Source organism: Myxocyprinus asiaticus, chromosome 36 (genome assembly GCF_019703515.2).
Source record: "Myxocyprinus asiaticus isolate MX2 ecotype Aquarium Trade chromosome 36, UBuf_Myxa_2, whole genome shotgun sequence".
Lineage (NCBI taxonomy): Eukaryota > Metazoa > Chordata > Actinopteri > Cypriniformes > Catostomidae > Myxocyprinus > Myxocyprinus asiaticus.
Genome location: NC_059379.1, coordinates 13,262,228 through 13,283,801, shown reverse-complemented (window position 1 = coordinate 13,283,801; position 21,574 = coordinate 13,262,228). Strand labels below are relative to the sequence as shown.

Here is a 21,574-nt window from a genome sequence, read left to right as displayed (position 1 = left end):
TCTTGTTAAATAAGGATAGAAAACAGGGTGTGAGTAATGTTAGGAAAAGCGTGTTGACGCTATCATAAGAAGCTGATTTATTTTTTTAATCATGCTGTAAACTGTGTTATTTTTATATCCTCAGATGCTAATTTAGCTCATTTCCCAAGAGCTCTGAACTGTTGACATGTTTGAAGTGTGAGTGCGTTTATGTGAGAAAAAGAGAGAGTGAGTGAATGTGCCATTTCATACCTCTCCAATCATCCCATTCCAGACGCCACGAACCATCTTGCCATGTTTCCCATTGGTGACCAGATAAAGGTCGTATGAAAATTTGATGGTTCGTGAGAGCTTCTTTAGGATGTCTATGCAGAAGCCTTTGCAGCAGAGTTTGGTGTAAGGCTCGGTGTGACCGGTTATACTGCACAAAGAAAAATTGTCAAACGTTTACAACAATTTTCATTAGTGTAGGTAAAGGGATAATTGATCCAAAAAAAGACATTTCTATCATTATTTATCCTCATGTTGTTCCAAACCTATATGACTTTAGTTGTTAAAACAAAAAGTAAAATTTTGTTTTACAAAAGTGTTTCTTAAGTTAACAGCTAACTGGAGGGGATGATTATCAGTGAATAATGACTGTTTCTCACACAAACCTATTGTATGACTTCAGAAGATTTGGAATATATTGCACAAGTTGTATGGACCACTTTTATGTTGTTTTTGCATAATTCTTTGAAGCTTGAAAGCTCCAGTCTCTAGTCCAGTCAAAAATGTCTCCTATTGTGCTCCACAGAACAAAGAAAGTCCGGTTTGGAACAGGTTTGGAACGTATGAGGGTGAGTAAATGATGACAGAATTTATTTTTTTGATTAACTGTTCCTTCAACTTTCGAAAAACTTCAAGTTAACCATAGCAGGAATCAGTCAAAAGGACTTCAACAATCATTTAATATGCTCTGATTAAACATTTGGTGAAGAGGATCAAAGCGTGTGGTTCTAGAGCAAAACATATGGTGTGACACACCTGAAAGAGACATTACTGACAGAAAGGCTAATTAACTTTGGCTGGTAACAAACTAAAATAATGCAGACATTAAAAAAGAGAGAGGAAATCATTTGTGCTTGCCGTTTTAGGATTAGGAGCAAATTATGGACAAAAAGAACATTAAAGGACTTCTCTAACAAAGGTAAAATGCCATTGCACATCTGAGGGCTTTTCACTTTTACTGACCTGTCATCTTCAAGTCAATAAAATAGTAGTTCCCACCACAGTGCCAGCTAATTAATTCTTAAAGTAATAGTTCACCAAGAAATTACATTTCTGTTATGATTTACTCACCCTTATGTCTTTACAAACCTACAGTATATGATTTTCTCTCTTCTGTGGAACACAATAGTTTAGCTACTCTTTTCCATTCAATGAATACAGTGAATGGTGACTTGGAACAGTCAAGCTCCAAAAATGATAAAAAGCACTATATACTGTAAGTAGCCCATTTGACATGCTACATAACAAGACTTCTAAAGCCATTTGATGGCTTTGTGTGAGGAACAGACATTTAAATGTAAGAAATTTAAGTCATTATTCAATGATAATTTTTGTCTCTTCCTCACACAATGCTATCGTATGACTTCAGAAGATTTGGAATATAGCGCACAGACCGTATGTATTATTGTTATGGTACTTTTATGTTTTTTGGTCATTATTGGAGCTTTACACCCCCTGGTCACCATTCACTTTCATTGTATGGAAAAGAGCAGTGAGAACATCCTGCTTAACATCTCCCTTTGTGGCCTACGGAAGAAAGAAAACCATACAGGTTTGACATTTTTGGATGAACTATCCCTTTAACAGGAGCCCAATTCAAAATTTAAATGGCAAAATGTAATTTACTTACAACATACTTTATAAAGAAGACCTACATAATTATGTTTACTCATATAAATAAGCAGATGCTGGTAAATAAATAGTGGGAAAATAAAATAAACGATTGCACTTCTCTCCAAACTGCTGCAACTGAAAAACCTTGTAGTCCAAAATCTAAAGAAACAGCATCTTGGTTGTAAGCTTTCACAACAAAATGCTCAAAACACGCATCCAAACAAAGTGATGGCCTCCATTAGCCGTTAGATGCTGGGGTGACTCGGCAGAGAAACTCCGAGAGCAATAATGATACATCACATCTAACCTCCCAGACCTCCAGCGTAATGAGCTGTACAGGGAGTGGACTTGGGCAGAGGGATGGCAAAGCCACGTGCGTCGCACTGGCAGCAACCATAACAAAGAAAGACAAATGAAGTGTTTGCAAAGATGAGAGTCTCCAAACAGTCTGGACGTAACATAAACAAGCTGGTTTCTCTGCTACCCTGTATCAACACCTGCTCACAGCGCTGGCACTTTGGGTTAAGTGGGCTGTGAATTGAGGATGAGATGTTTAATCAGTCAAACAAACACACACACACAAAGCACAAGGGACAGTGATGAAGAGGAAGTTGGTGTCAAAGTGCATTAGTCTGTTTTCTGGGATAATAGACATTGGCACACAAACCTCCCTGTCTAGGGAATGCCAATCAATTATTTCTCCTTTAAACCAAGTTAATTAAAGTAAATTGAGTAATATGGATCTCTGATATAACTGGTGTACAGTCATAATGAAAACCATTACAGATGAATAAGAGATATACAGTGGCTCTGCCCATGTATTGTATAAATTAGTGTAATGTAGCACATTTAGAAGTAGAACTACTTTAATTTAGATGTGGTGGACTCATGCATTTCATATCCAAAAACAGTTTCATAATAGTACCATAGTCTAGACATTGCTGACCTTCATATATATGGGACTGCACTGGAATTTCTGGTGAGTGACTGATGTTATTTGGTAAGAATATCATATGCAGTGGCCAGGGTTGGGGGGGTTACTTTTGAAATGTATTCCACTACAGATTACAGAATACATGCTGTAAAATGTAATTTGCAATGTATTCCATTAGATTACTCAAGGTCAGTAACGTATTCTAAATACTTTGGATTACTTCTTCAGCACTGGCAGATTTTTTCACTTGTTTTGACTATAAAAACTCTGCCAGTACAGTAAGACAAAATACACATGTTAAAAATACATTCTCTGAAAAACCTAAATATCTTATGCAGTGTTGTTTCTAAAACAAGATCAATTAGATTGATCTTGTTTTATGGATTTTTAGATATTATTACAGGAAAACAATACAAAAATTATTATCAAGAATACGATTTTTGCCCTAATATCAAAGGTCTTACTAGAAAAAAAGAAATAATGATCCAATGTGAATCTTATTGATAAAAAAATATGATCGTGCCTGGTAACGTGCTTGTAAAATGGCTAGAAATAGCATTTTAGCTTAGTGTAAAGCTGACAATTTACACAAGGTTTATTTCTGTTTCTTCTGCTCCAAACTTACTTCAAACTTACTTCTCTGTCTGCTCGTATGAATGTAACACATCATAAGAAAGTGTTTCTCTGCTGTTCAAATGCACTTTGGATTGCATCATTTATATGGATAAATGTTTTCCATCTGAAAGGACTAAATATTAAATGAAACAAATGACAATAAAATGCAAAGTAATCTCTTCAGGAATCAAAATACATTTTGAATGTAACTGTATTCTAATTACCAATGATTTAAATTGTAACTGCAGTGGAATACAGTTACTTATATTTTGTATTTTATATACGTAATCCTGTTACATGTATTCCGTTACTCCCCAACCCTGACAGTGGCTTAAGCCCTTAAGCCACACTTAAAAATGCATACATTTCATTGCAATAGATAATAAATAATCAAGCCAAGTGGTATTGATTTTAAAGGAAAACAGCATAAGCACTCTTTTTAAGCAAAACATTTCACAAAAAAATGTTTTGTGATAAAACAAGAGATCTACTGTTCTAAATTAAATAAATATCCCGGTTCAGTACAAGTTAAGCTCATTCGACAGCATTTGTGGCATAATGTTAATCACCACAAAAATGTATTTCAACTCCTCCTTACTTTTCTTTAAAAAAATAAATAGAGGTTACAGTGAGGCACCTACAATGGAAGTGAATGGGGCCAATTTTTGGAGGGTTAAAAGACAGAAATGTACGGTTTATCATTTCATGAAAGCATCAATACGCGGATTCTTCTGTTAAAACGTGTATTATTTGAGCTGTAAAGTTGTTTAGCTGTATCATCTTTTTTTTTTTTTTTTTTTTGGCTGTATTACATAATGGCAACAAAGTTATAAAATTGGATATAATTTTAGACAGAAAAGGTTAGTAAGTGATTATATCACACTAAAATCAACACTCATATTGTTTTTTTGTGGCTATACTTTTGAAACAATGTGTATTTTAATGTTTATGGAATGCCCACATTCACTTCCATTGTAAGTGTCTCACTGTAACCCAGATTTTTTGCTTATTTTTTTGTTTTGTTTTTAAGAAAAGGAGGGACAAGTTGATTTTTGAGGTAATCAAGCCCATAAATGTTATCGATTGAGCTTAACTTGTATTGAACCCGGAATATTCATTCAAAACTAATGTATTTGGACACTTTCTGGTCACCAAACTTAAAGGATTAGTTCACCCAAAAATTAAAATTCTCTCATCATTTACCCTCATACCATCCCAGATGTGTATGACTTTCTTTCTTCTTCAGAACACAAATGAAGATTTTTAGAAGAATGTTTCAGCAAATTTTTGAAGCTCCAAAAATCACATATAACCATCGTAAAAGTAATCCGTTAGACTCCAGTGGATGCCCTTGACCCTATCTGCTCCAGGGGCGGCGTATCATGGCTGACCCTGCACTCTGACCCCAGCTTAGCTGGGATATGTGAAAACAAAGAAATTTCACTGTATATATGAAGATGTATAATGTGTGACAATAATAAAGGCTTTCTTCTTCTTCTTCTAAATTAATGTCTTCTGAAGCTAAACGCTAGGTGTGTGTAAGAAATAGATAAATTTTTTAAACTTTTTTTTAATAAAAAATTCACGTGGGTCAAGGTCAATCGCACTGGCAAGCTCACGCGAGAACTGACATGTGAAATATGGAACAAAACGGAAGCGCAGTTTTGTTTGATTTTACAACACAGGAGCATAGATAATCATACATAGATGCCTCATTCGGCTGGTTTGAATACGTCAACTGTGGCACCATCTTGGAACGGTGAACAGCTGTTTGAATCAGTTTGAATGCAAGTGAGTGGGTGGAGGAGATGCCTCAGACCGAGCTCCTTGCTCAGACCACTGCATAAACTCTTTTTGTGTCAAAAAAGAACCGCAGTCCATAATAAGGGATCTAGGTATGAATATCTATGCAGAGGAGGCTTACGTGCCTATGTGACGCAAGAGGCAGTTTGAATTCCATCCTCGTCAACGTACAAACCTCAAGCTGGCTGGAAGCAAACATTTTTAGTAAAAAAAAGTTTTAAATATTGATCTATTTCTTACACACACCTAGTGTTTCAATTCAGTAGACCACTGGAATAGTATGGATTATTTTTATGATGGCAATATATACTTTTTGGAGCTTCAAAAAGTTGCCACTCATTCACTTGCATTTTATAAAAATGTTCATTTGTGTTATGCTGAAGAACATATACACACACCTTGGATGGCATGAGGGTGAGTAAATTATGAGAGAATTTTCATTTTAGGGTGAACTATTCCTTTAATGAGACATTTCCATAGTTAATGTGATGAACTACACCTGTGGTTACTCTGCTAGGGTATCTGTGTTAACTCGAAGGTAAATGACTCCATACATCCACTAAAAATAAAAGTGAGACCAGCTGATTAAAAGTAATAACAATGTTAGTTCTGAGAAAAACTGCAGCATCATTTGCTTGCAGATGCCACTGTATACTATTGGTATACTGACAATATACCAAATCCTAAATAATAGTTACTTTTCAGCATAACAAGTGTAATTAACAAATGTAAATAAACAAGAATTGGGATTTTTTTGTACCATATATTCCCTCACATCAAATGTCCATTGTTACCACAGGTCCAATTAAAACTGTTGTCACACTTCCCAGAGCTTTGTGAGCACCGGTGCCAATTAGTATGAAGGTGTGTGATGGGCCCAGAGCAGAATGTTTCACCATTAGTATTGATCATTGTTTCCCCCTCAGCCATCACACGCTCCCCGAAGGGTGATTACTCTGCTGTATGATTTATTTACACTTTCTCGCCTCAGCATGGAGCCATAATGGGTCTGTCATCTCTCTTTCTGGGCGTGCCATGCACCTCACTCACCATGTGTTACCTCCAGAGCCGCAGAATTAACTGAAAGATGCTTTCAGTTACCCGAGGGAACAAGACTAAACTTTTGGAATGTCACTATTGTCTTATTTACGTCAAGGAATTCCACTGACAGGGGAAAGTAAATTGCTTGAGGTCTGTGATAAAAGGGTTGGAGATTTTGCAAGTTTATGCCTAGGGCAAGAGGGGGCTGGGGGATTAATTGTTGGAATGAGCAAAACAGTGATAATAATAGGTTTGTGGCAGACTAAGGTCTTCAATCCAATGAGTTGCTGTTTAAATCATTAAGGCCCTTTGGTGAATGAAGATGAGACCTGAATTTCGCAGTCAGTTTTGGGAGCCTACAATGTGCTTAAGTTGTACTTAATTTCCAATTTTAGCACTTTCAAGGCGAGAAAGTCTTTCTTTTTTACACTCTTTTCCTCTAAGGTGTTATTCTCAAATAGGAAGTAGGCTACATGGTTTCTAAGCAGGACTCCTCTTTCATCTCTGCCCCCCTAATAATCAGTGATTATGTGATCTCTCTTCCTGTTTGTTGAAAACATTGGGTTATTTTAGGTTATTTCACTATAAATCCTCACCTACTAGGTGAAGCTGAATACCTTATTCAGAAAGGCACGAATAATGACTTCAAAACGAATAATGAATTCATCTGAATAATAGAAAAAATATTCGGAAGACTGATCATCCAACGAGCACAAGCATAAGGCTATATTTTAACATATAGAAAATTACAAAGCAATGATAAGTCAGTGAAACCAATATTACTAGAATGTAAACCTTATGAATGAAAATGCACTTGGTGATTTTAAGTTCAGATCGGATGGCCGCATTCTTGACTCCGTTTGCAGTCTCTGTTAATTGTGCACGTCTTAGAAATCTAAGCTTGTAAAGAGTATTTACTGTATCATACACATTTTCCACTTCTTGAAATGTCTGTTTGAAATGTCTGATCACATTAACGACAAATGTTTCACACAATTCACATGTAAGGATTTATAAACCAACCTAAGCACGATGTTTAATTCCTGACCAAAGAAGTGATGATTTTATAGTGGCGCTTGACTGTAAGTTGACCACATTTATATCCACATTAAGGTAATTATCTGGTTAATCCTTTATTCCAAAAATGTTTAAATGCTGCATTTAGGTTTAAATACTTCATAGAGTGTAAATATATTCAGAATATTCCTACACAAGGAGGATTAAAAAAAAAAAAATCTCATCAAGCATTTCACTAATTCTGCACGTGTAATTTAACTAATTAATTATGTCCTCCACAAAAATATGTGAACACAAAATAAGCCTTGAACTTTCTGATACAGATTTATGGTGCTTTCAGTTTGTAGGCTATATTAATTTATTCTCATTTCTTTTAATATTTGTATTTAATATTCGCTGCAAAATGTGCTTTACATTTTACAATTGCTTGACACCTCCAGAATAACATTGTTACTTGCACACTGCACAGACATAAACGAAAATGTTTCAGCAGATATTAATGTCCGAAATACCAGGAGAAACGTCATGGTTACTGGTGTAACCTCCGTTCCCTGATGGAGGGAACGAGACGTTGGTGTGGATGTAGTGACACTAGGGGTCACTCTTGGGAGCCCGAGACACCTCTGGTCTTTGATAAAAGGCCAATGAAAATTGGCGAGTGGTATTTGCATGCCACTCCCCCGAACATACGGGTATAAAAGGAGCTGGTATGCAACCACTCATTCAGGTTTTACGCTGAGGAGCCGATATAAGGTCTGGCCATTTCAGCGGGTAGTTCAGCGTTGTGGCAGGAGGGACCAACGTCTCGTTCCCTCCATCAGGGAACGGAGGTTACACCAGTAACCATGACGTTCCCTATCTGTCACTCACTTGACGTTGGTGTCGATGTAGTGACACTAGGGGTCCCTATACAAAACGCCACAAGGCTGAACTGTGTTACATGAACTGGTGGTGTGTGGTGGGCAGACTTGCTGTGTGCCTCATAGCCAGCACACCAGGTCGACACGTAACCTCCCCCAACACAGTTATGAGTGTCGAACGGCCCTTTTTGGGGACAAGTCAACTACCCAGAGATAGAGACAGGCTTAACCCAGTCGTGGCCTCTTTCCCCTTCTCTTTTTCCACTCCCTAAAAGAGAAGGGGGATTATCTGACTGGGCCGCCAGGTCTAGTCGGGGGGTGTCCCTCCCAAGGGGAGGACACCGCGGAGACCACACCTCGCCCCAAGAGAGGGGGCATATTTAAGTGGAAGAATACATCACATGGTCTTTCCAACCATGTGGAGAGCCTTCAAGGTAGATCCTGCCCAATGGGGGAGGAGTTACTTCAACATGGAGACTGGGGCAGAGGGGCTCTGCCCAAGGAAGACGCAGTTTGCCAGCAGGCAAATGAATTAGCGGAAGATATAGATCGCATGGGGTTAGCCTTACAGGGAACCGCCACATGCGGAGCACCTACCCCAGAACCGGGCTCATAGTTAGCGTGTGTACTGGGCCGGCAGCGAGTCTCTCCGAAAACTCGACTGCCACAGGGCTCGGAGGAAGTCAACCAGGGAACAACTTTTGTGAACACTACTGGGAATTAACAGCGCACGTCTTCAGCTCAATAGGAGGTGGAAGGCGCTATGTGCAAGCAATACACCCGGCCGGCTATCCTGGGCTTATCCGCTTGTGTTGCGTGCCAATACCTGGGACGAAACCGGTTCCACCCGGAGGTTGTAGAACCTTGCAAAGGTGTTGGGTGTTGCCCAGCCCACTGCTCTGCAAATGTCTGTTAGAGAGGCACCTCTGGCCAGGGCCCAAGAAGCCGCTACACCACGAGTAGAATGGGCTTGTAGCCCTACCAGGGGCGGCATGTTTTGGGCGAGATATGCCATAGTTATGGCGTCAATGAGCCAGTGGGCGATTCTCTGCTTGGAGACAGCGCTTCCTTTCCGCTGTGCACCAAAGCAGACAAAGAGCTGCTCAGAGACTCTAAAGTTCTGCGTGCGATCCAAATAGATGCGTAAAGCGCGCACCAGACACAGCAACGACAGGGCTGAGTCTGCCTCCTCCTGGGGCAGCGCTTGCAGGTTCACCACCTGGTCCCTAAAAGGAGTGGTGGGAACCTTGGCACATAGCCCGGTCGGGGTCTCAGGATCACGTGAGAATAGCCTGGACCGAACTCCAGGCACGTTTCGCTGACAGAGAATGCTTGCAGGTCACCTACCCTCTTGATGGAAGTGAGCGCAGTCAGGAGGGCAGTCTTCAAGGAGAGTGCCTTAAGCTCGGCTGACTGCAAAGCTCAAAGGGGGCTCTCTGTAGACCCTGAAAAACTACAGAGGTCCGATGAGGGAACGAGGCGTGGCCTGGAGGGATTCAGCCTCCTGGTGCCTCTTAGGAACCTGATGATCAGATCATGCTTCCCTAAGGACTTACCGTCGACTGCATCGTGGTGTGCTGCTATGGCAGCAACGTACACCTTCAAGGTGGAAGGGGACAGCCTCCCTTCCAACCTCTCTTGCAGGAAGGAAAGCACTGATCTGACTGCGCATCTCTGGGGGTCTTCCCGACGGGAAGAATACCACTTAGCGAACAGACGCCACTTAAAGGCATTCAGGTGCCTCGTAGAGGGAGCCGTAGCCTGAGTGAACGTGTCTACCATCGCAGGTGGGAGACAGCTTAGGTCTTCCACGTCCCGTCCAGGGGCCAGACATGGAGATTCCAGAGGTCTGGGCGCAGGTGCCGGATGGGGCCCCTTTCCTGAGAAAGAAGGTCCTTCTTCAGGGGAATTTGCCCGGGGGAGCTGTCGCGAGGAGCGTGAGGTCCGAGCACCACATCTGGGCGGGCCAGTAGGGTGCTTACCAGGACGATCTTCTCCTCGTCCTCCCTGACCTTGCACAGGGTCTGTGCGAGCAGGCTCACTGGGGGAAAACGCATATTTGCGAATGCCAGGGGACCAGCTGTGTGCCAGCATGTCTATGCCGAGGAAGGCCTTGGTCAGGGCGTACCAGAGCGGGCAGTGGGGAGGATTCTTGGGAGGCGAACAGGTGCACCTGTGCCTGTCGAATCGACTCCAAATCAGCTGGACCACCTGAAGGTGGAGTCTCCACTCTCCCTTGAGGGTAACCTGTTGTGACGGCACGTCCACCGAAGTGTTGAGGTTGCCCGGGATGTGAGTGGCTTGCAGCGACTTGGTGCTGCTGACTCCAATGGAGGAGATGGTGGGCGAGTTGTGACATACAGCGGGAGCGCAGACCACCTTGGCGGTTGACATATGCTACCGCTACCATGCTGTCTGTCCGAACTAGCACGTGCTTGCCCTGGATCAATGGCCGGAACCTCCGCAGGGCAAGCAGAATTGCCAGTAACTCGAGGCAGTTGATGTTGAACCACAGTTAACAACATATTCCACAGTTTATATAGCCTACATATTCAGCTTCATCTGGTGAGAAAAATCAAGAATATATCAATAATATAATTAAATAATAATAATAATAATAATTAAATATGCCTATCTGAGGCATACTTTATATACAGAAGCTAGTGCCTAAATGCAAGAGAGTTACATTTTAAAATTAGTTTTGACGCACTTCCGGTTTAAACCACGCCCACATCTGGTTCTATCTGAATACAGATACAGTTACAGATAATTTTGTCATATTAACAGATACAGATACAGATAATGGCTTTGCTGCACTCCTCTAACTAGTAGTAAACTTGTACTGTACTCAAAAATTAAACTAGAAGTACAGTGGGCAGAAGTGTTCCATTTGAACAGGTGAAAGGTACAAATGTTGGAGAGAAAAAACAAAACAATGGTAAAGTGTTTTGTGCATCTCTTTTTATAATAGAGTAGAAAACTAAATTCTTTACATAATACTCCAATGAAGTAATTAGCTGTTTGCATCTTAGAGAACTCGCAAATGCAACATTCCAATAAATTGTTTAACAAGCTTGCTGGACTGTAACTTGCTGCATGTGTTAAGTGAGTCTCACAGCATATTGCTAAATGGGGGTGTTTGCTAGTGTTCTCTAGACTTTATTAGACTATTCTTTTTAATTAGCATGTCTGTTTTTATTTTGTTTTGTTTTTTCAGCTCAGCCATCTAACATCTTCAAAAAGCTGCCATATATTATTTAACACAGAGGTACATCAGTGTACTGCTGTGGATATTGTTTACTAAAAAATTTAAATCAAGTGAAAAACACCTTAAAGTTAGGCCTGTTACTCACACAAAGCTATCGTACCTCTTCAGAAGACTTGGATTATAGCGCACAGGTCGTTTAGACCACTTTTGTTTAAGTCCTTTTGTTTTTTTTTTTGGAGCTTGACAGCCCCAGTCCTCATTCCCTTTCATTATATGCAAAATAGTGTGCAGGATAATCTTCAAAATTCACCCTTTTGTATTACATAGAACATTTTGTTAATAATTTTTGTGATAGTTGAGTAAACAATGGCAGAATTTATGAATGTTTAACATTTTTAGAATGTTAAAATGTTTTAATCCAAAGGTTCCATAAAAGAACAGAGGTAAAACACTTTCTCAGTTAAAAATGTCTTGTTTGGGTTTGTATGGTGACTCATTCTAGAATTTGAAAAGGTTGCTGCTGCTTATGTTATAATAATTAATGGATGGCTATTATCCTTGTTGTTGGTATAATCCATTTACTGGACACTTTTTATTGCTCCCTTAATAAGAGACTCATTTTTAGGATCAATGTAATTAAATTAGTAGGTATGAATGTGCAGCAGAGAGAAGATGAGCTAGTGTAGAGGCTGTGCTCTTCATGGAATTTCCCAAATATAAGTCTCATATGCAAACCCATCTGTGGAAAAACTTGGTAAACAGCAGCAAGAATTTTTGACCTTTAGCTATCAAGAGTCACATTCACAGGTCTACATGAGAAAAGATGGTTGAGAACTCACCTCTCAGTTCGGTTGGACTGGCGACGACAGGGCACAGTATTACGCACACAAGTGCCTGTGGCAGGATCAACACTCTCCACAATGACGAAGGGCCTCTCCTCCAGCGTGGCCACAGTCAGGTGTCGGTTGTCAGACACAGGCTCCAGGAAGCTGCCGTAACGGGGCCATACAGGGTAACGCATCTGCAGAATCCCTCCCTCATAGTTGCCTACCTGTGGAGGGTTTGAGCATAATTTAAGGGAGGTTTTAGTGTGAAAATTATACCTTAGGATTTCAACTTGCAAACAGAGTAATGCTTAAAACAAACTATTTTTTTTTCTAATTCTATAATATAATTTTAATCTTGTCGGACACTTCTCCCGCACCTTACAGTCTAGCTGATCCCACAAAAGCTCAGTGGGGTTAAGATCCATAACACTCTTTTCCAATTATCTGTTGTCCAATGTCTGTGTTTCTTTGCCCACTCTAACCTTTTCTTTTTGTTTTTCTGTTTCAAAAGTGCCTTTTTCTTTGCAATTCTTCCCATAAGGCCTGCACCCCTGAGTTTTCTCATTACTGTTGTACATGAAACTGGTGTTGAGTGGGTAAAATTAAATGAAGCTGTCAGCTGAGGGCATGTGAGGCCTCTATTTCTCAAACTAGAGGCTCTGATGTCCCTATCCTCTTCTTTAGTTGAACATCTGGCCTTCCACATCTCTTTCTGTCCTTGTTAGAGCCAGTTGTCCTTTGTTTTTGAAGACTGTAGTGTACACCTTTATATGAAATCTTCAGTTTTTTGGCAATTTCAAGCATTGTATAGCCTTCATTCCCCAAATTTAATGATTGACTGATGAGTTTCTAGAGAAAGCTGTTTCTTTTTTTGCCATTTTTGACCTAATATTGACCTTAAGACATGCCAGTCTATTGCAAACTCAAAAACAAACACAAAGACAATGTTAAGCTTCATTTTACGGACCAAACAGCTTTCAGCAGTGTTTGATATAATGGCAAGTGATTTTCTAGTACCAAATTAGCGATTTAGCATGATTCCTCAAGCATAAGGTGTTGGAGTGATGGCTGCTGGAAATGGGGCCTGTCTAGATTTGATCAAAAATTACTTTTTAGTGATGGTGCTGTTTTTTACAACAGTAATGTCCTGACTATACTTTGTGATCAGTTGAATGCCACTTTGGTGAATTAAAGTACCAATTTCCTTCCGAAACAGCAAAATCTCTACATTATTCTAAACTTTTGGCCGCCAGTAAACATATTTTATAATATATATAAAATTGCAGATGTCCCCAAAGGGAGGGTTTGTCTAATTTAGCTCACTTTTAAGCACAAATTTGTCCCCAAGCTATAAATGTGCAATCATATACCCACACACACAAATACATGGAAGCAAATGACATAAATGATAAAAGAAAATGTTCCAAAGTACAGTTTATGGTGTCTTCCTCAAGGGTATGTTGCATTTATCATTTGCTATTCAATCCAATGCATTATTCTTATGCCCTACCATCAGTATGATGTATAATCAAATATCCCAAAGCATTTTTATGTTATTCTCCTTTATTGCTCTTATTTTTTTAAGGTTTTTCCCTGAACTTGGAATTTATTTGTAATAATGGTTAGAATTTATACTTCTTCAGTAAAGCCGTAAATCTCCCAGGGCCCAAAGGCTCATGGGAAATCTTCACAGAGCTGTTTGTAGACTGTGAAAAAAAGCCCTATTATCCAGAGGCAGCTCAACCCACTGGTTCAGCTCAGCTTAAGAGACTACGGAGAGCTGGTTTCAGCTCTGCTTCCACTAAACTTTCCCAAGAATCCATGCGTCACACCTAAATACCGTGGGGACTGGAGTACGAACCTGTTCCCTGTCCCAGAGTTGTTTTGATGTAACACTGTTTTTAAGGTACAAGAGAGAAGAACATATACTCCTCCTTCTACTAACAGCTAAGTGGTCTGTGCAGTCCATTTGCTGGGGTTGTTATTACCTGGCTGCTTCTTGAATGCATGACCCCTGCTGCTGGTTTTGTAACAGAGCCAACCCGATCTCATGAAAATTTGTACATATTTTACGAGTTGGCTATTTCGTATGATTTTGTACGATTTCGTTCGTATAAATTTGTACGATTTAATTTCGTGCAAATGCCCGTATGTCTAATGCGGAAATAAGTGCGAGTTCTGTGCACGAGGTGATATCTAAACCTAACCAATCAGTAGAGTGTGTAAACATAATAGGAAGCTGTTGTATGTGACTGAAACAAGTAATTGCCGCGTTTCAGATGGAAACGATGTCCAGCGATGTCATTGGCTGTGGTGAAAGTCATATAAATTCATATCATACGTATTAGCCAAATTTAGAAAAGTTGTACGAATCCTTACGATTTCGCCGTGAGAGTGTGTTGAACAGAGCCACTGCAAAAAATCATTTTCTGAATCAGTGTTTTGTCTTGTTTTCCAAATAAAAATATCTAAACATCCTCAAGATCCAAAGTAAATTTACTTGAGAAGCAAAATTACAAAAGATATTAAGATTTTCAAAATATACTTGTTAGTTAGTTAAATAGTTTTGGATCTCAAAAAACAAGTCTTATTATCTTACATAATAAACTTGCTTCTTCGGTAATGCTTTCTCATTTTAAAGATGTTTAGATTTTTTTTTTCTTCTAGAAAACAAGACAAAAACACTGATTGAGAAAATTATTTTTGTAGCATGTACCTCACATGTGTAATACATTTCAATGCAAAAATCTATTTCCAAATCCACTGTTGTCTTATTTTCCTCAAAAATACCTAAATATCCTTTAAATACGATACATTTACTTAAGAAGCAAGATATTAATTCTAAATTTCAGAGAAATATAACATTTGTAAAGGAGTTATGCTTAAAACAAGACTAAAATTACAGTATTTGCCAATGAGGTAAGAAAAAAAAAGTTTATTTTTCTTACCCCATTGGCAAAGTTTTTTTTTTTTTTTTAGGCATAAACCTCACTAATTTTTGTTAGATTTCTTTGAAAAACAGTCTTAATATCTTATGTCATTTTGCTTATCAGTTCAATGCATTTTGTTTTAAGGATGTTAGGATAAGGCAAAAATACTGATTGAGAAAATATTTTTTAAAACATTTTGCAGTGCATGTGTAGTTCTGACTAATGACCATATGTTTCAGCAACAGTATTTCTTGAGAAGTTTAAAAGAGCAAAATAGAGTGCATTTGTTCCATTTCCTTTTAAGACAAAAGACGGGAAAGTTCAGGAAAGTGTGCTAATTGTGCAGCAGCTGTTATACAGCCTTGCCCAAATGCAGGGGAGGCTTTTCGGATTGGGAATTGTAATCCATTTTTTGTTATGGTATTAGCTGTGAGGGAAAGGGAGTGTGATAAGCCTTTGCAATAGGGATTTATCGAAGGATCATTCATAAACATCAGCAGAACAAATAGATTCAATCACCAGGCTCCAGGTGTGGGTAACGTGACAGCCTTGTGGCATCACATTTTTTATCTCATCTGATCATTAACAATGATGACGAGAAGTCTAAAGACATTCAGTGACCAACATTTTATTTGTGCATCTGTAAAGTAGCAACTAAATAAAATTTGACCGCTGTGATTTAACCAAGGCTGTGTCGTGGAAATTGTTCATTACGTGTAAAGAATGACTCCAGACAAAGCCAAGCAGTTATTTTTGTCTGTGCTAGTTTTCGTGAGCACTTTCAGACCACAGACTGAAATAGCTGTATAGCGAAAGTGAGTGGTACAGTAATTTGGTAGAATATAATGGCTGTAATAGCAGGGTATTCGATTCTTGTTCTGAAGCACAAACCAAATTTCATTCTGTTATTTGGAATAGCCTATTTCATTTTGCAGCTGCGGTGCTATGCCTAAAAGACCAATAATACTGACATCGATTTCCAAAAGCCAATTTCTATCCAAGCACTAAATTCAACAAAATCTTCATGTACTTCTTGAAGTGCAATGGCATATTGTGTATTGAGCTTTAAAGTTCAGTTTATTAGTGGTGCTTGCTAAGACTCACTTTATATAAGGGACTTCAAGAAACTCATAAACTTAAGTAATAGAGGGTTAGTTCAACCAGAAATGAGAATCTTGTTCTAATTTATCTGTCCTTGTGTCTTTTCAAACCTGTGTCTTAAGATACAGTACAGTATGTAAAACTGACTACGGTTGTCGTTCTGCCAAACATCTCCATTGTGTTCCACAGAAGAAAGAAAGTCATATGGGTTTAGAACAACATGAGGGTGAATGAATGAAGATAGAATAAAAATGTAGGCGTAAGCTATCCCTTTGAAAGTTACTGCATAACCCTGCACCGTTTGTGTTCCAAACATGCATGACACCTCAAATAATTTAGCTTGTTAAAGAAGTGTGTAAAATTACTGTTCTAAATGATTACTTACAATGTTCGACTGGTGGACAATAAAACGGACATTAAAAAAAAAATCCCATTGACTTGCATTGATGGAGAGACCCATGTCAAATACAGGGACCAGAATGTCACAATGGATGGCCAGTAAGCAACCACCCAGAACCACATAGCAATGCATATAGAGCACCTTAGCAACCACATCGCACTGCCCTGCCAACCACCCACAACACCACAGGATTACGGTACTTGCATGGGCATGTACCACTCACATTTCCTTCAGAAAATGTTCAAATCTATTTTTTAAAAACATGATCATCATAGTAACATAAGGACATTTACAAAAGCAGTGTTTTTTCTACGTTGATCTGCGTCATTTGGGCTTTGTCTGTCTTTGAAAAACAACCATGGTACCAACAGAGAAAAGCAGTCTCTGTGCTGTCAGACCTGGACTTTAAAATAGGGAAGCAATGATTCATCTCGCTAATGACTTCAGCACACAAAATGAGCAGCACGTGCACAGCGTGAGCAAGTGCAATCGGTGGGATTGCAGCTTGCTCACATTTAAAGTTGACAAGGCTAGTCTAAATGCTAATCTAAATTCTGGGTGTGAATGATTCATCAGTGCATGTTACTCTAAAAAATAAAAATATTCCTCTTTCTTTGAAATGACTTTACTTTTCCGCTCATGTCACTTGGGATAATGGGCTATGGGATAATGTTATCCAATAGACAAATAGCTATTTAGGAATTGTTTTGACAAACTCCCATTCAGGACTGGTTCCATTGTGGTATGCACTGTAAAGTCCCGTCCATTGTTTTTTCATTGACTATCTTTTTTTCACTCAGAAATATGTCACATTATGGAAATAAAATGTGTTCAAATGGCAATTCACGTCGAAAGGTGATGTAATTTCCACACAACTAGCATCACCGCACGTAAATACAAAAATAATGACTGCTTTCAAACAGGTTTCAATGTCTTCCATTGGATGGGCAAACAAACAGTCCCATCCCAAACTCACACCACTGGTTGAGCCAATGTTCCTGGGTCAAGCTAGTCAGGATGCTAAAACAGAGCAATGAAATACCAACAGAGCTATGGTGTTCACATCATTTGGGGTAATCAACCTGAATGGCTAACTTAAAGTTGCCTCTACATATAACCATAAGCTGGAATACAATCTGAGTGCATTTACTCAGTGTTGAAGATTATACCACAAATGATCAGACAAGCAAGTTTTTACTGTGGCCTTAGATGACAACACACATCCTCTAATATCCTTATCCTTTAATCCACCTAGAGGAGGGTGTGAATTTGGATGTCAGTTTTATCTCTGTTTTTCCTCTAATCTCTTATTGTAGTCAGGTGGTGTTCACACATTACCAGGTTGCCTACACATGCCCCTGTCACAAAGGCCAAAGAGCTGCAGGGCTGGCCATGTGAGGAAAGGATGATGCCAAGTGTAATTGCATCATAGCCTGGTGTGGACAGTAATACATTTACTGCATTGGAGGAGTCTGTAAAGATTGTCGCTGCTTTTGTGTGGAAATCTGTGATCAATAAAAGCTAAAAAGCCAAAGTTATTGAAATGTTGCAACTTTTAAATGATGCAGAAGCAGCCATCTATATTTACCTATATCAAACAATTTATATTTATATATTGCTAACAATATATGTGTAATGTTGGGTTCTTGGAGTGGAAGAGAGGAGACGTAGGAGTAGATACTTTCAATCTTTTAATTACAATCGCTGGAGTAGAACAAACAATAAAGCTTAGCAATAGTAATCGCTGGAGTGGAACAAACTATAAAGCTAAACATCACAAAATAACAACACAACATATCATTTCAAGGACTGACAAAGGAACGGGCAAAACTAGAGGATATTTATACAAAAGGAACTAAATGAGGGAATGGAATACAGGTGAGGATGATGAGGAGCAGATGGAAGTGATGAGGGAAGTGAACTATGGGAGATGTAGTCCAGGGGAAAACTTTAAAATAAGAGCCCTTGAAGAACATGAGGAAGACAGACTGTGACAATATATACTGTGCAGACGTCTTATGTGCATTATATTTTTCACAAAAACATGTCTTTAAACTATTATTTTATATTTTCTGCTTTTAGTATAACAGTAGGAAATGTCAGTTTTAGATTTCAACATTCCATTTGCAAATAGAATTGAATAGAAGAAGAACCTGAAGGAGTCCTGTAACAGATGATATAGCCCCCTCAGAGCCTGGATCTCAAAATCATTGAGTCAGTCTGGGATTACATGAAGAGACAGAAGCGATTGAGAACTGTGGCAAATTCTCAAAGAAGCTTGGAACATCCTATCTGCCATCAACTAAGAAAAACTTTGTCCAGGTGTACCTAATAGAATTGTTGCTGTTTTATAGGCAAAGGTTGTCACACCAAATATTGATTTAGCCTTTTTTAAGTTTACTGGACTTTGTATGATGTTAACTGATAAATGAAAACTATTAATGGCATTATTTTTGAAGACATCCTCACTATGCAACATTTTTCACAAGTGCCTTAAACTAAATGTCTATGAATATAACCATATTGTCATTTTATTCAATGAAAGGCAATTTTTATAGTTTAACCATTTCATAGTTTTCGAAGTTTTCTCGTATCTTCCTTAAAAGTACTTAAATACAGAGTAACTGATTGTACTTACTGAGTAGTTAAATGTACTGTAACATTATTTAAACGGGTGTTCCAAAAATAGATGTGAATACCAATTTACTTCTATAAGGAATATATTAAAAATATAGAGGCTGCAACTCGTGAGCCTGTGTCCATGTTCTGCACAGTGACCTCTCTGCATGTATTAACATTTTATTGCTCTTGTCACTTCAAGTTCCAACAGTAAGATTTACCTTGTCCCAGTGTCTCTCTCGGTCCAAAGCAATGATCACCATGGAAGGATTGGTGAGATAGCCATCAGAGTTGAAGGAGAGGTCCTTGTGTTCCCATGAAACATTTAGCATATGCCTGTTGAAGAAACCAAATAAATAGCACAAGCTCTGTTATGATCTGTGTCCATAACCTGACTGCAAAGACAACATAAGTTCTGTTAAGATCCGTTTGTGTTATCAGCGTCAGTACCACTTGAGTACTAGCAGCAGATGTATCGCTAGGTAACAACTTAGGATGATGATGCCAGATTCAGTTTTATTCATGTTTTTGTGCCTTTGGATTTATCAGCAAATCTTTCCAATTACAAAACGGCACTTCAGGTCATCTGCCGTGGATGCATTGCAAGGAATGCAAAAACTGTGAGCTGCTTTTCAAAGGCTATTTAGCCTTAGACAAGCTTACTTAGTTATGATAAATGCATAATACTATATTGTGTGACCATAAGCATGCGAAGACGTAAATTATACGTCATCAGTAGTGGTTCACTTCCACAATTTAGCACAGATTGTTTTATACCAACTACGAACTGTAGCAAAGTCCAAATAAAATGTATCCCACGATACTTTTTCAAGCGGACTCAAGTACAGTTTGCTGGTGCACACCTGAGTTTAGAAAACTGCTTTCACACCAACCAAACGAATCAAGCTTTGACATCAAACAGACTTGGATCCGCACCAAAGGCTCTAGTGGGAAAGCATCTTAACCCAAAAAAGTAGATTTGAATTCCAAATAATTGTACAATTGCCATGGATTTGATCCATCTCTGAAATGAGACGGAAGAATTAGGCAGAGAAAGGAGGACATTCCAAAAACAATCATATAATTTTTTCACTAGGTCAAATAAATATAAATCAGAGGCAAAAGACACTAATACATATAGAGTTTTCATTCGTCTCCTTTTAATCCTCTTTGTCTCATAGACCTGGACATTTTTACTAAACAAATAGTTCACTTATAGAAAAGGGCATGGGTGGAGCTGAATATGAGTTAGGATTTAATGTTGTAGTTTGATTGTATTGATGCACAGTGAAGAGCGGCAAGTGAGCTTAATTCAGATTGCATCTATAATTCATAATAGCTGAAATCATAACAATACTATTAAAAAAAATCTTCATAAGAGTTCAAATACACGTTTGTATTTGATCTTATCCACTATCTATATTGCAAAATAGCGCAAGATTACGCCCTATGCTATCTTTATCTCTGGCTGAAAAGCTGATCAACACCTTTGTCTTTTCCCACATTGACTATTGTAATGCACTTCTTGTTGGAGTCTCTAAATCCACACTTAACAAATTGTAATATGTACAAAATTCGGCAGCTAGGATACTGACTAGGACCAGAACAAGTGACCACATTACTCCTATTTTGGAATCCTTGCACTGGCTCTCTGTCATGTTTCATGTTGATTTTTAAAATACTTATGCTTATATAAAGCACTGCATGGTCTGACTCCTCAGTATTTGTCTGATCTTTTAACAATATACACCCCAAAGCCTAATCTGCACTCCTCCCAATCTGGTCTTTTGGCTGTCCCTCAAACACACTTGCGTTCCATGGGTGACAGGGCTTTTTCATCTTATGCTCCTAAATTGTGGAATTCATTTCCAGTTGATATTTGAGAGGCACAGACTTTAAGCATTTTTAAATCTTATCTAAAAACATACTTCAAGTTAGCTTTTACTTGATTTTGTAAGTTTTGTTTTCTGCTTTATTATTAGTTGTATTTTTGATATACATGTTTATACATTTCATTAATTTTTATTTTTATATATTTATGTTTTGTATTCTTATATGTATGTTTTATTGTGTTTCTGCTTTATTATTAATTGTATTTTGATGTGCATGTTTATACATGTTATTCATCTTTATGTTTTGTATTCTTATATGTTTGTTTTTTCTGTGTAAAGTGCCTTGAGAAGCTACTTTTAAAGGTGCTATATAAACAGCAAACAGCAAAGACTGTAAAAATTATACATTCTCAGTGGTGGTAGAGAATACATTATAACTGACCAAATATCTACACTAAATATGAATAAGGACAATAGGACAACATGAACTTAAAAATAATTTGATACTGAGCAAATTGGCACAA

The 21,574-nt window shown here is 38.4% G+C and overlaps 1 protein-coding gene across 1 annotated transcript in view; it reads right to left on the bottom strand.

Moving 5' to 3' along the window:
- Window positions 1-21,574, bottom strand: part of LOC127426874 (glutamate receptor ionotropic, NMDA 2C-like) — a 70,559-nt gene that overhangs the window by 11,594 nt on the left and 37,391 nt on the right. Inside the window, exons 4-6 of the mRNA XM_051673945.1 lie at window positions 19,440-19,554; window positions 12,181-12,392; window positions 232-400 (exon numbers count right to left, since the gene is read on the bottom strand). Of these exons, the coding sequence (XP_051529905.1) occupies window positions 232-400; window positions 12,181-12,392; window positions 19,440-19,554 (496 nt within the window). The remainder of the gene's footprint in view (window positions 1-231; window positions 401-12,180; window positions 12,393-19,439; window positions 19,555-21,574) is intronic.